Source organism: Syngnathus acus, chromosome 3, assembly GCF_901709675.1.
Source record: "Syngnathus acus chromosome 3, fSynAcu1.2, whole genome shotgun sequence".
NCBI classification, from domain to species: Eukaryota; Metazoa; Chordata; class Actinopteri; order Syngnathiformes; family Syngnathidae; genus Syngnathus; species Syngnathus acus.
The window spans coordinates 12,199,917-12,214,328 of NC_051089.1; the positions used below are offsets into that span (position 1 = coordinate 12,199,917).

Consider the following 14,412-nt stretch of genomic DNA (forward strand, 5'->3'; position numbering starts at 1 on the left):
TTTTAAAGTAATCTCGAAATAAAGTTGATTTGCATAGAATTGAGTGGCGTTGCGCACAATAACCCCCCCCCCCCCCCCACACACACACACACACACGCACAATTTGCTGGTCAAACACATGCATTGTTCACAATTAATGCTTTAACGGGCGGCGACATGATTAGTTTGCTTCTCTCAGGCACTTACATGACTTCCAGTGAGTGCTTGTCAGTTTCCAACAGAAAAAAAAATCTTTGAACTATTTAAATATATAGTCAAGGGTATATGTGCCACCCATGGGCATTAGTCACTCGACGTGTTTCACGTTGTTTTTAGCGTATTTCCTTTGGAAGTAACGTTTTTTTTCCTCATCCAAGTTGCAGGTGATCGCTGTCAAACAATTGCACGTGCGTGTGCTCCGGATCCTTTGGTATTCGTTTTGTTGTTTCCAGTCGGGACATTTTTAGCGTCGTACTATTTGTGTTGTGGACTCGTAGGGCTCCGTAGTGTGCTGTTTCGTAGTGTCCTCAGGTATGTTTTCAAGAAGTATTGCCAATAACTACTAGGTTGTTAGTTACTGATTTGTTGTTAACAGGTTTGACGAATATTAAGCTGCATTTTGTCACCTTGTTGTTATGCTAGCTTTGTTGTTGAGGCTATCTACATTGCGCACACAGCCAGAGGCTAAATCTAACGCTTGTAAACAATCATGGTTAAAGCATTTATTCCACGAACAATATGGATTAATTCACCGTTTGTATCCTGGATTTATTTTCTGTAATTGTTCATTATCAAACATGTAGACGATCTTTAACGAAAAGTATATACGTATATCTTTTTTTACAGTAATCGCCTTTGCCTCATGTTAACCAGAGTTTCATTCATTTCAGAATGAGCGAAACTACAGAAAAACCTCAAAGTTACGAGGAGATGTTCGCTAACAGGTTTTCTTCCGAGGACCAAGAATACCAGCAGTACGTGACCAGGCCAGCTGATCCGCCGCCTATCGTGGAGGACTGGAGAGGTCGTGGGGGAGGAAACCATCAAGGAAGAGATAGAAGGTAGAGTTGGTCAATATACCAATATATATAATTAAACTTGTAAGTCAAGGCATCATCGTTAGAAATATTTCTGATGTGAAATTATAATCATTATGGTTAGCTGTAAATGTTCTAAATGATTCCAATATAACAATTCAGCACTTTTTAAAATTAAGATCATAGCTTTTTACTTGCATTGCTGATTAGAAAAAAATAGTTGGATGCAAGTTCCAAGTTGTAAAGAGCAGTTGTTGATTTGTTTGCCTCCCTGTAGGTACCAGGACCGTCAAGGAGGTCGTGGCTCGGGAGAAGGCCAAGGTTGGAGGGGTGATCACCCTGGAAGAGGAAGGCATCAGAGGCAGCACCACGACCGATATAGGGAGCATGATCGTGGGTCTCAGTCAAACTCCTATCAGGGAAGCGACTCACATTACAAAAAGTCTTATGACAGATATTGATCTCAATCATCAGGATTTCATTATTTGTATATGTAGCAATGATGTACCTGTTACTTTCTTTTTTGACGTCTGACCAGTCTCACAGTGTCAAGAATGTTTGTTTTCATCATGAGTTTATGGCATAGATTTGACTCATTTAAAAAGAAGTAGGAACATTTAAACAAGTACAGCAATAGGAAGGGGGAATACTAGGCCTGTTAATACGTGTGAGTTAGACATTTTACTGAAAACTGTAAGTGTACTGTTTCAATGAAATGAAGTATGTGGCTTCATGTGTGCTGTCTGTCAAGCTTGTTGAAGCTACTCACTACAGATCGTGATGAATAAAGTGGTGACTTGATTCTTGAGTTAAAAGCCATCGCTTCTGTGATTTTCACTAATTTATTTATTAGAGCTTTGTGGTGTGAGGCTTTTTTTTTTTTTTTACGTGCCTGGCTTGCACTCTTTCAAGTTGCGGTGATTCTCCCATCCAGACTTGTGACATAGCCGCCGTGCATGACCTGGAAGTTTATGTGCATTCCTCAAGAGGTGTGATGAGGTGAAGTGGTGGTTTTGCCTTCCTCATCTTGGACGTTGCGACACACCTTCCTACATGAAGGAAGTCCAACTTGTGACCCCATCCAATGTCCATTACATTTTAATTAGCACGTCGTTAATGCATTATGCGAGGTGGCGAGCGCACACAATGAAAAACAGTCGAGAGAGCGGCGACAGTAGCGAAAGGAGCCATGACAATCCCCTCGGCCTATCTGGCAGCCTGTCAGACTCGGTGCGCTCTGTTTGGGATGATGCAAAGTGACAGCCATGGAGACAGTGTGCTGGGGGCCATGTCCTCGGTGGAGACTACAATCATCAGTCTCGTCCAAAGTCATACACAGACACACACGCAAAACACACACCCCGTATGCAGCCCCTGCAGCACTCTGCGACCTACATCTGGTGTTGGAAAGTGCAGGGGGGTAAGGTTGGCCCAGGCCAGTCCAGCGTTCATACAGCATGTAATACATGTGAATAGAAAAGTAGTGGCGCTCTGCTCTCTCCACTGAAATAAACGCCCCACAGCCTCCTAAAGAAAATGTATAGCAGTGAATAGAATTGTAAGGATATACACTCATGCATACTCCGGAACTTAAGAGGATGTATTTTATTCCTTTGCTCGTTCGACTGCACAGTCTGCACTGTAAGTTAATCATGCAAGATGGTCAGGTCATCCGTGTAAAGACAGTGGCTCTCTGCTTGTTAGTCTGATTATATCTAGCGGGGACATGCAGAATACGCACACTATATGGGCCATTCCCGAATGGGCAGTATTTTCTAATTTGGGGTTGTTTTTGGAAAATACAGATATTACTGGTTACGTGGCTCAGGCAGAGCGGTTCGTTCAGAAACCAGAGTGTCGGTGATTTGAACCCAAGTCTGTCTGGGTCACGTGTCATTGTGTCCTTGGGCAAGACATTTCACACACTTTGCCTCCTGGTCGTCATTGTAAATGAGAAAATGTTCTCAAATGACTTACCAGGTAAAAACGAATATGTGCCCGTGCCAGTCATCTGAAATTTCATCTATGACACCTATGCATGTGTGACTTAGATTACATGTTAATAAATGAGAAGGCTTCACAAGTTATTCACCAGCTCCAGGGCCATTCCTGCTGCTAATCACACAGCCTCATATGTACAGTATGGTCATGTGTTAATTAGTTAGCAGTCAGTCCTACATCATTAAAATAGAGATTGCATAACTTCCACCAGCTGGACATGCGTACACGGGCAACGTGTTCCTGCATATCCATGTTGCTTTGACGTGGGCTGGAAAGAAGTGCACCCTCACACCTAGAACATTTTGTACATGCAGTACAGTACATTAAATAAGATGGGCTCCATATCAAATTTAGCAGAAGCACAGTCTGTTGAATGATACATGTATGTGACACAGAAACTTTCGCACTAAAAAAATAATAAAATCAAATAAATCTGATTACAATATGCCCATCCATTATCTTAAGCGCAGGCCTCTACCTTACCATTTCCATAAAAGGGGATTTCAATTTGCTCACCCAATTAGTATTCAGTAGGGAGCTATGAATTTGTATTATGTGGCCACAAAATAGTATTTTGTGACATTTAGATTGTTTCCACAATAATAATTTAAAAAAGTTCCATGTGCCACTGAGAATTCTCAATTTCGGGATGTCAGGTAGTCAAGGTTTCATTTTTAGAAAAATTGAATAAAACTGTTCCAAATAGCCAGTTGAATGGGTTTGGAAAGTGATGGGGGGGTTAAAAATCAACTATGTCAGATTTTAAGTTGGATTATTTTATACTGAGTCTTGCCTGCTAATTGAGCTAATTTATAAATTGATTTTTTTTTCTTTTTAAATATACAGCATCATTATCTGTTGATAATGTAGCCGAGAGCAATCTCATTGTGAGTTACACTTTACAATTCTCTTTTCCAAGTCTGTAATATAAAAAGAAGCTGTTCTTTTAATTTCAAAGAAGTGCCAAGCAAACGCGTATGAATTACAACAGGTAACAACAAAATCACATAACGCACACCGAGTTGGCGGAATCACTATGTAGCATGTACTGACAACAAACTTGAGTACATTTGCATTCGCTGCATCCATCAGGAAAGATTTTTGTTGTTGTTTGAGCATTTACTGAAAATCCTTCACAGCCAGCTTTAGGTCTACAATAACTAGTATTTGGAACCTAAGCTGAATATCAGAATAAATGCTCTGGTGACAACTGATGGTTGACTGAAGTTAGAGTCAAACAAGACTCAGGAGAACAAATAACTTGGGGGAGAACAGTCACTCGTTTGCATCCAACCAATTCCGATGGAGGACATATGCTTTGTCTGATTACTTACATATTTACATCTAATAACAATGAAACAAAAACTGGCTTTGATTTTTCTTTTTAACAGCTGCTTGGAACAATCCTTGTGTCGGTGAATTTTGCCATGAAACAAACTGCCACTCTGTGTTCATTCCCAGAGATTGTGAAGCACAAAACTCAAGCCACGTGAAGTCTTCTCACGTCAATCTATGTATAGTAGATGATCTCTGGTATCTGTCCGTCTTCTACCGAGGTACCGTTATTGTTTCCGGGGGATTTGAAAAAGACAAATGTTGTCTTAGTCCCTGTCGCTGACTCCTGGGTGACTTTCTTCAACCCCTTCGTGCCACAGTGGGAGTCGGGTCCCTACATCGAAAATGAGCAAGCGTGATGAATCCGCACCGAATGTTTGCTGGTTGAAAGTTGATGTTTGAAAGCCATCTCACCTTTAAGGTTGCACATGCAGTATAGCTGACGTTAGGAAGAATTTCCACAGGCTCTGTGAACATTACACGGAAGGTGTTTGATGTGCCGTCACAACTGAATCCTGTGTCGGTCTGGCCCACGGTCAGGTGTTTGTCACTCTCCATTATCTAGAAAACCCAAAAATAAACAACGGAAAGGTGCGTTTGCAGCGAATGACAGATGATAAGGTCCCCCCCAAATGCCAGTGAAAAGGCCATTTTGCAAATGCCAAAATGTGAATATGCACTGTAGTGCAACAAGTTATGGATCCAATTTGCTGGCTGGTTGCTGTCTAGGGTTAAATTTCCATGGCAAATGAAGCAGGGGGGCTTTGAGAAATATTCCCAATTCGACACTTTCCATGAGAATTAAAAGGGAATTGTTCATGATACTTTTCTCAATTTCATGAGCTGCATACCTAAAACTCTCACCTACTTTACCGTAAAAGGGTTGGGCATATTCATCTATTAAGAATTCATTTCTGGAATCGACTGAGACAAAATAGAAAGCACGACTTGGTAAGAGCTAGTGGATTCAATCACTGTGAGTTTGTGGTAAATACCTACCAATATTTTAATTGTCTATTGTGTATGAACTATTGTCAAACCAAAGCTGGTAAATGGCGGGCTACCTGTGTAGCAATGAATATGACATTTAATTAGCATTAACTCACCCGGCGAGAACGCACTTGACATTTTATTGAATTGTCAACAGGGCTCTTTTATGACTGGATTAGTTGTGTGTGTCAAAGGGGAGTGTTGCATTGCGAGTTATTTAGGTCACTATGTAATGCATACATCTCATACTGACAATTCTAGCGCCCACATTGACGGAAAGCTTCCAGCTCCATTTTTAATGACGTTACTCCAGCTGCATCATGTTGCAGATACGGCAGCAGTTACCTGTATGTTGACCTGATAGTCTGTGTGTCCATGGATGGAACCATAAAGACCAAAACCCACGATGGATATTCGTCTACTGACGTTGAATCTACATAAGAAGACGACGAGAAATATAGTTTTTTGTATGAAGCTGGCATTTATTAGGACAACCGCGTTGTCACCTCACCTGATTCTGTCACTGGTACCGCTGTAGCCCCATCGACTCTCGACATGCTGAAATCTATTAATGGTGCATTCTTCACCGCGAACGTGGCAACGCGATCGGTCATTGTTGCTGGGCCGTGGTGTTGGGTTTGCTGTCAAGTGTAAAAACAGATTTCCTCACTCGCCACTTGTTGCATAAGAAAGAATATCAAATAAATTACTAAATTGGCTTTGTCAAGGTATCATAAAGTTCTACATGACACATGGGCCCAAAACAGTGGCCGGTATGTACTTCTCTTACCCGTAGGAAACGTCTCCGCACTCATGAGCGGGAAGCGGATGAGCTGTAGGGCTGTTCCCAATACCTTCTGTTTGTTCTCAGAGGTTGCCGGAAGCCGTTGTCTGCTGCACTCAGCTTCAGCCCAGTGTGCCACAGCCTCAAAGAGACGGTTTTCCCTGATGTTTAACGTGTCTCTTTCAAGGACTGTGCATAGAGTTTCTACAGCACACAAAACAATCACCAAGTCAGTTATGAAAATGGTACTTTCGTCGAAGGCTCGCTTACCAAGGTCAATATTAGTGAAGCCCTCTGTATTTACCGCCTCTGCAGTGCTTCTGTCTATGGTGTCCAAACAGAGGCTGGCAATCTGAGGGACATCAAATAACCTCGCCTGTGAACACAAGAACATTATACATTCTTTACTATGATCTTTTCGGATAAATCAAAATTGCAAAATCATGATACTGCTTTTAATCATTTGCCATGTCGATTCTTTTAAAATTTCAATTTAAGCATTTAGGAACAATTTGCCCTGTGACTGACTGGAGACCAACACTAAAAAATAAATTTCCAAATGCAGTCATGCATGGCAGCATAATGTTAATGTTAAAGATGCACTTTGAAGCGTTTCCATGTGGTGAGTGCAGAAAGTGAAAGCATGAACCTGTGTGAGAAACATGAATGCGTTGTCTGCTTTCAGATGTTTGCTCACAAACTCCACACAGTGAGTAGCCAGAGCAGGGACAGCGTATTTCTTGGCTGCATTCAGAGTGGACATCACCGTCTCTGGAGTGATATGAGCGTCATCTGAATACAGGAACCTGTGCAAAAGAACACTTTACAATGATCAATGTGCACCAACGTCTCACAAAAAAAAAAAAGAAGACAAAAACCATTTTAATTTAAATGAGTTAGTCGATTGTTTCACCCTTGCACGGAATTTGAATTAGTTAAAGGGACTATTTTTTTTAGTATGAAAAAAAAATATCTGGAAGGATTTCAACGCCTTAAATTTAACATCTTTAACTCAAATTCAAACTCAGTTGGCAAAAAGTGTGTACTTCCTGTCAGGCATTATTTGCTCCCTATCTATATCTGAAGGACACCTGAATGTCTTTGAGAACAAATCAAGGACGGACTGGAGTAGTGAGACAACAGATGTTTTCTGTCGATTACAAAGTGGAACCTCAAGCACTAAACACGAAGGTAGCCTATGACACCACTTAGAACACTCTCCTTTAATGCGGTCACAGGCCCATTAATACCCGGCACAGTTGGACCAAAGTGAGAACTTGAAAGGCCATTCTCATGACTCCCGCATTAGAACTCGTGAACAACATGCGGCTTCACTGACCTTCAAGTTGTAAAACAGGTTAGACCGAAAACTACCAGTAAATGCTTGGCCTTACATAGCATCTTTCATTGTTCAACCAGTTGCTTATCTTGATTAGAGTCGCTGGAGTGTATCCCAGCTGAATGAGGGAGACGGGGTGCCAGCCAATCACTGGGCACATGTAGACAAACATTCACACTGATGATAATTTGCATAACTGCATTTTGTCATCACAGAACTTGTAATACCGGCAACGGCAATAAAATGTTGTTGTCCATAGCATTTCCTGTCATGTGTCCATTCGAACACTAGAGGGCAGGATTCACTGTTCCTCTGAAATAATATTTCCACTTTGGTGTTACACTGCAAATTTTGTCTTGGTTTACTTCTACTGAGGAAATAGTAATGTGACAGAGCCTGATGCTCATGTAGACAGATAAAAACTAATATATCAAATTCAGAAGGAGTCAATTAGATTGGACTGATTTTCCATGCTGGCTTACGTTTCTTAATATGAACACATTAGTACAGAGTTTCATATGTTGAGGTTTTGTTACGCTTCAAACGTTTTCAGAGTACGTATTGAGCCCCAGCACATTTACAAATGATCGTATCTTCAACATTATTAGGAATTTACAATGTCCAAGCACCGATGATTGGACATTGGTGACCCCTAAACTAAGGAAATCAAAGTATTCATTCATCGTCCTGTGGCTTATATTAGAGGAATAGGACTTTGACTTGATGGTTAAAAACAATTTCACCTCCTTTTCATTTTAGGTGCAGTAGGCTTGCTGGAAATAACAATAGTTTTCTGAAATGTGGTTACTTATGCTTTGTTGATATTGAGTTGTACCTCATCCAGAAATGGATCATCATAATTTAGATGAGTTGAATGCAAGAGGAGAGAAGTTGGCTGACTCAAACAATTTGCTTCCCCTCCACTTTGGAAGTAGACTGGGGAACGGGGCATGAGTGAACGCCGCTAAACACAACCTTGTTCGACACTTGTGTCGCTTCGACCCACCTGAGCAACAAGAGAAAAACTGCCGGTTCGGTGTCGGGCAGCTCTATCTCGGCCGAGGTGGTCGCCATCCCCCCGTTGAACATGGCATCGAATACGCCACTGCCTACGGCCAAGACGAACTTATGGGCCGGGATCCTCTGCGCCTGTCTGCCCTTCCCCACGACAAACCTGACGTCGCTAAGCAGTTCATTGTTGAAGAGGTAGGCAAAGCGCTCCTTCAGGGAGCTCTTTGTCGCCTGCCAGTTGTACACGCCGGGCTCCCGGCTAACGGCAAGCACCGGCGGGGACGCGGGCGGGCCGAGAGCGGCGGTCGGCGCGTTGGAGAGCGTTACCGGAGCGCCGCTCTGAGCCGAGCTGGACTCTTGGACGTCATGGTTTGACGCCGAGCCACCGCCACCACCGGTCGCCATAGACTGTTGTTACCGAGTCAGAACCGTGTTTATTTGATTCGTTTACGTGGTCGCCATTCGACTTTGATATCCAGCCACCTGCTGTCTTCTGAGCTAGCTAGCCTCTATTACGTCGCTCCGGGAATGACGCACGCAGGCGCACAAAAACAGGCGCCTGCTCACAACTTTATTGAAAAGTACGCACTTGACAAAAGCATTTCGAACTTTGGTTTACTTTTATTTTAATAAAGCAGCGCTGACCGAGCGTGTAAAACAAACATTTTAAACAAGTTAAACACTTCAAATTATCTGAATATTACTTTTTTATATTTACACAATATCTGTTAAATGTTACACAAGGGAAATACTTGAAAATAATAATAATTCTGAGTTAGATTTTGATGCTGATTGACACTAAAATTAGCAAGCTGATTCCAAAAATTTCAAGCTTTTTTTCTAGCACGTCAAGTGTTTTATTTTTTTCCACGGCTTACTGGATAAGCAAAATCCAGTACGCTACAGACTTGCCAGTTTATTAAAATTGAACTGATCTACAGATATGTGGCAACTTATCATACTTTATTTATTCATTTATTTATTTATTCGTTTGTACGTTCGCCCACTCACTCACTCACTCACTCACTCACTCACTCACTCACTAACACTTATCCTGGCTACCACTTAACTCTGAAAATGTTAAACTTAAACTTTTGGAGTTAACTCTCAGTAATTTAACCCTGGAATTTTAATTCAACTCTTGCTGTTTGTGTACATTGTCGTGTCATTTAATTTGTGTAGTGCCACATTTGATGGCCACATTTGGCGCCCTACATTTTGATGACCCGTACACACAAGGATATGAATCCACTGCTCGGCAGTGTGGCCAATAATAACTTCACAAAAGTGGGTGTGGATATGGGTGTGTTTGTGTGTACGTGAGAGAGATTTATAGAGCTACCCACTGAATGCCTGCTCACCCATTACAACTGGAGTCAGCATGTGGAAACAACTGTGCAGCTTTGCCGTTTATTCATAATGTTCAAATCAATATTATTGCCACCCACAGAGTAAACATATGGATCTGGCACACGGTCAGCAATGAGTGCTTCTGCGGGGACTGGAGTGTTTGTGCTCTCTTTGATGTCTATTCCCATCTGCTACTTGTTCAACTCTCTCGTCTACAACAACAGGTGAGTGTCTGACTTCTGGGATGTTTTGATATTGTTTCTTTCCCACTTGGTTAATCGAGGTCTCTCCACTTGTTTTTCTTATAGCGCTGAAGCCTTCTTCTTTGCTGGATGTGCAACATTCATCTTTCTGATCATATCTGCCCATTTTATACTCAAGAGGAAAGCTCCTTTAGACTCTCTTTTCTATGGTAAGTACAGTTGGGTTAGAAGTGGGGTCTTTTTTTTTTTTTTTGGTCCCACATGGGAAATTTCAACCATGAACAAAATACAAAAATGTTTACTTGTTGTGTCGTATATATAGTAGTCATGACGCATAGCTGTCGTAATACTGATTGCTATATTTTGTTTAGAATAACAAATATGTAGCTCTTGAGCTCATGCTCAAATGTATAGATGCACAGAGGAAGTTGTTGCGTTTTGTTCAAGATGTCCGTTGTTGAGCAAGGAAAACAAAGATGTAGAGTAATAGTTGGTTCTTTATTTGCAAGATCTTGATGAGAATATCTCATAAAAAGTCGAGCATTGGAGATGAAGCCAGATAAATGAAATTATGTTGGTTTAATACCTGATAAAAAAAAAAAGATAAACTGTTGGCAACCTAAATTGTCCTCCAATTCTGGAATGACCAATGAAATGTTTTGTTGCATTTTAAACTTTAAAAATATGCATTTATGTGCAGCTAAAAATGAATGTATGTATCTGTTCAGTGTATGCAGTCCACGCGTTCTTCAGTGTGGTGAGCTTAATCATCGGACTGGAACAGGACAACATCATTGATGGATTTGTGACTTTTTACCTCAAAGAGGCAAGCTTGGTGTTCCCCTTGTAATGTTGAGTCCATGTTGTCTCTGTCTCTTACTTATAACCCCCCCTTCTGCTTTTCCAGGCAGATCCGCACATTAATACAGCACATGGCCACATGATGTCCTATTGGGATGGCTGCGTGCATTATCTCATGTATCTGCTCATGATTGCTGCAATTACTTGGGGGTGAGTGCTGGAGTGTCCGCACGCATTTCCATACCATAACAGTATCTAAAATGTGTTGTTTTTAGGGACAACTTCAGAGCTATTGGACTCTACTGGGTTGGGTCTTTTGGTATGCGTTCCATTATCTACCTTCTTGGGAATGCTGTTGGTAAGTACAGTCAAAATTATGAAAGGCACACAAATTAATATATCAAATATATTTGATCAAATGTATTTGATTTGCCTAACATGTCAACTATCTATCAAATATCAATTTAAGAAGAAAAAATGCCAATAAAAGTTGTGTTTCTTCTTTGATTATCCAGGTCATGTGACCTGCAAAGGTTGACTTTTTTTTTCATTTGTTTTGTTCTTTTCTTGTTTTCCGAAAACATTTAAAAATGTCGTAGGCAACTGTTAGGCTCTTTATGTTGTGCTTTGTCCATCACAGGATTTTCTTTCACATTTTTTTAACTTTGATATTTCTACCTGCTCACTTATTTGTGTATCAATAATGGTTAATTTTGGTTTATATGAAGTCTGATTCTTCAGTAATTCTCTGTCTTTTCCAGGAAAATATGAAACTGAAATGGGTCCTTTCTTCTTCCTTCACTTGCTGTACATCTTCGTGTCTGTTTGGGCTTGTTTTCGCATCTTTAGTCATCCTTCCGCACAAATTGTTGAGTTGACAGTAAGTTAGATGTTTATTTCTCATTATTATATTATTATTATATATTATAATATACATAGCAGTGCCAGAGCTAGCAAGCTAGCTTCGACAATTCGAAGCTGTGCAAATCAATACACGGTTGCGAACCAATGAAAAGAATGCATCTACAAACAGTTTTTTTTAAAACACGTCACAGTTGATGTTATGTATATATTTCAATCAATCAGACTTAAATTAAGTCGCCTGTGACATGCATGTTATAAATATCCTTTTCTCCACCAGAACATCCAGGATGCTCAGAGGATGACATTATTACAGAGACCTTTGGACTTATGTTTTGTGATCTGCCTCATCCCAGCTACAACTTTCTGTGTATTCAGAGGTCTGGTAAGAAACGCAAACACACTTAAAAGACACAAAGTCCAAGGATTCTCTCGATGAGTCTAACTTTAGGTTGCTTTAGGTTGCCCTGGACTGCTCCAACACACTATGCCAACACTATGGACAACATTATGAGCCATATGTGAAAGACCCCTCGGCCTACGCTAAAATACATGTAAGTGTTCATGAGTTGTGAATACATGGTGTCCCAAAAGCACCAATTTGAGGAACGTTATCCGTAGCAAGATTCCAAAACTACGGAGTGGAAAGTCTGCTACTAAAGGTCCAATGACCAAACTTTTAAACAGACGATCGCTCAAAGCTGCAAAGCCTAAGCTCTCAAATGCTAATGGCTTCACGTCTTTCCAAATGATACCAGAATCAAAACAGAAAAAAGAAGTGTATTGCAGCTTTTGGGACACCATGTAAGAATACTCTAACTTCTCACCCTCGTACTCTAACTTCTCACCCTCGTACTCGTATTCTTTGAATCCCAGAAGCGGTAAATCTCATAATTGTTTGTCAGATGCTGGTAAGCATGCTGTACTCAGGCCCATACTACATCATGACTCTCTACAGCTTGTTGGTTCCAGGATGTGAGTGGATGCTGGACTTGACTCTTGTACATTCAGGTGCAATAGCACAAGTAGGTACTATTTTTTTTTTTTTTTTTTTAAAACAACATCACTGAATATAATTTTTTTTTTCAGCATGCTGAGGCCACGAAATCTTGCTACTTTGCAATGCATTCAGTAATGAACCAAATATGATGGTTACAACAATTCAGACAGCCAGACCACTGAAGAATAAAATGCAATGATGTTGTACATGTAACAGGATGTAATTAACCAGTTTTTAAAAATTGCTGCACTGCACTCATTTCTCATACAAACTGCACTGCTCCTACTGCTACACATGTACAGAGTGTGAGTATGTTGCCAAATATGGAGATAAGGGATCTGGCCAAACATGTTCTGTCATGGTTTACTTGAGGTATGCATACCAAACAAAACAAAAAGTTGTGCCAAGCAATAGGAGTGGCGTTGTAACCCAAAGAGAACAAAGCAGCTGTTGTGTTAGCGCTGCAGGCTGACACGTCACTCACGAGCTGGATGAGGACGGAAACTGACTTCAGACCAGGAGGAATGCTGGTATTGGTGGTATTCATCTAAATGTCAGCTGTTGAACAAAGATAAAAATAGGGCTGCTGGTGCCCTGACAACTATGGTTGCTAGGAGACATGTCCAGTGCCCCCCTACCCCAAACAATAGAAACACTATACTCAGGAGAGGGTTAATCAATAATTTCTGTCTTGATCATTACTTAAACACTTTATAAAATCTTAAAAACCTATGTGCAATTATGACTGTTACATGCTTGCCAAATAGTGAGCACTTTACTACATTGCCTCATTTCCTTTTTCATGGTCATAGCTCCTTATTAAATAATGAAATATTGGTCCTAACTTGGGATGAATTTACAACATTAACTAGTGGCTCTCAAACTTTTTACATTTCGTAACCATCTCAGGTAAAATCTCTGATCTCTTTATTTCCTCCCTCTTTTTTTCCACCAGGCCCAGTTCTCTCATATCGGCGCCTCCCTCCACACACGGACGCCATTCTCTTACAGAGTTCCCGTTGACAACCAAACTGTCTTTTTGCTGGTTAATATCCTGTATGCTGTGGTGCCTCAGGCCCTTTGCTACCGCTACACTACCAGGCCTGCCTTCTTCCTCAGGGGAAGGCCAGATAGGAAAAATGCTTGAGTGTACACTCTCTTACAGAAGGGCTGCTATTAACCAAGACTCTGTAGCAGCTAGTTGAGATAAATAAATGAGTGATTGGTGATGTAAAATAAAACATGTTTTGGAGCGTGTACCATAGCAGTATGTCCATCCTTTAATCTTTATTCTCCTCACATAATTAGAAGTGTTATATTATATATTTTCATGGGACAACTTTAAATATCAAGGTTTTCTGAGGGGACAATGCATCTACACTGTTATACAGGCAATACATTACAATGTAGCAGTGTTGTCCAATGAAAAATATTATTATATATTGAGGAATAAATGTGAGGGGTTTGCTCAATTTTGTGAGATACAGTATTTCATTAATCATGTGAGGGGAAATACATATTGTCTGTACATGTGTTTTTTCTAAACGGTAAAGCTTTCTTTCTTCTGTTTTGGAAAATCAATAATAGTTTGGAAAGATACTAGATAAAGAAAAACTCAAGAGTTTAAGGCATAATGAGTTTGAGCGTGTTTTTTGTGCTCAATATTTTATTGTTAATAAAATTGGTTCATATTTATTATTATTATTATATTTGATTTGTTG

The 14,412-nt window shown here is 40.5% G+C and overlaps 3 protein-coding genes across 5 annotated transcripts; 2 read left to right on the forward strand and 1 right to left on the reverse strand.

The window, feature by feature from the left end:
* Positions 1 to 396: 396 nt before the first annotated feature.
* LOC119120959 (RNA guanine-N7 methyltransferase activating subunit-like) lies at positions 397 to 1,835 on the forward strand. The gene is made up of 4 exons (XM_037248251.1): positions 397 to 510; positions 870 to 1,040; positions 1,294 to 1,514; positions 1,570 to 1,835. The coding sequence occupies exons 2-3, from the start codon at positions 871 to 873 to the stop codon at positions 1,475 to 1,477; spliced, it is 354 nt and encodes a 117-aa protein (XP_037104146.1). The 5' UTR covers positions 397 to 510; position 870; the 3' UTR covers positions 1,478 to 1,514; positions 1,570 to 1,835.
* A 2,013-nt stretch (positions 1,836 to 3,848) lies between these two features.
* Positions 3,849 to 9,010, reverse strand: LOC119120788 (BTB/POZ domain-containing protein 1-like). Of its 2 annotated transcripts, none has more exons than XM_037247998.1 (8): positions 8,472 to 9,010; positions 6,776 to 6,932; positions 6,397 to 6,502; positions 6,133 to 6,330; positions 5,854 to 5,983; positions 5,688 to 5,775; positions 4,767 to 4,913; positions 3,849 to 4,686 (listed from the first exon to the last, which is right to left on the reverse strand). In XM_037247998.1, exons 1-8 carry the CDS (start codon positions 8,879 to 8,881, stop codon positions 4,528 to 4,530), a joined length of 1,395 nt encoding a protein of 464 aa, XP_037103893.1. In that variant the 5' UTR covers positions 8,882 to 9,010; the 3' UTR covers positions 3,849 to 4,527. The 2 variants fall into 2 exon arrangements, with proteins under 2 accessions (XP_037103893.1, XP_037103894.1); XM_037247999.1 differs by having other exon boundaries at positions 5,854 to 5,988; positions 6,138 to 6,330; positions 8,472 to 8,881.
* Positions 9,011 to 9,791: 781 nt separating this feature from the next.
* LOC119120420 (transmembrane 6 superfamily member 1-like) lies at positions 9,792 to 14,385 on the forward strand. Of its 2 annotated transcripts, XM_037247296.1 has the most exons (10): positions 9,792 to 10,050; positions 10,135 to 10,238; positions 10,758 to 10,855; positions 10,937 to 11,040; positions 11,106 to 11,188; positions 11,592 to 11,710; positions 11,972 to 12,076; positions 12,153 to 12,245; positions 12,597 to 12,716; positions 13,647 to 14,385. In XM_037247296.1, exons 1-10 carry the CDS (start codon positions 9,959 to 9,961, stop codon positions 13,836 to 13,838), a joined length of 1,110 nt encoding a protein of 369 aa, XP_037103191.1. In that variant the 5' UTR covers positions 9,792 to 9,958; the 3' UTR covers positions 13,839 to 14,385. The 2 variants fall into 2 exon arrangements, with proteins under 2 accessions (XP_037103191.1, XP_037103192.1); XM_037247297.1 differs by lacking the exons at positions 9,792 to 10,050; positions 11,592 to 11,710 and having other exon boundaries at positions 10,164 to 10,238.
* The last annotated feature ends 27 nt before the right edge of the window (positions 14,386 to 14,412 follow it).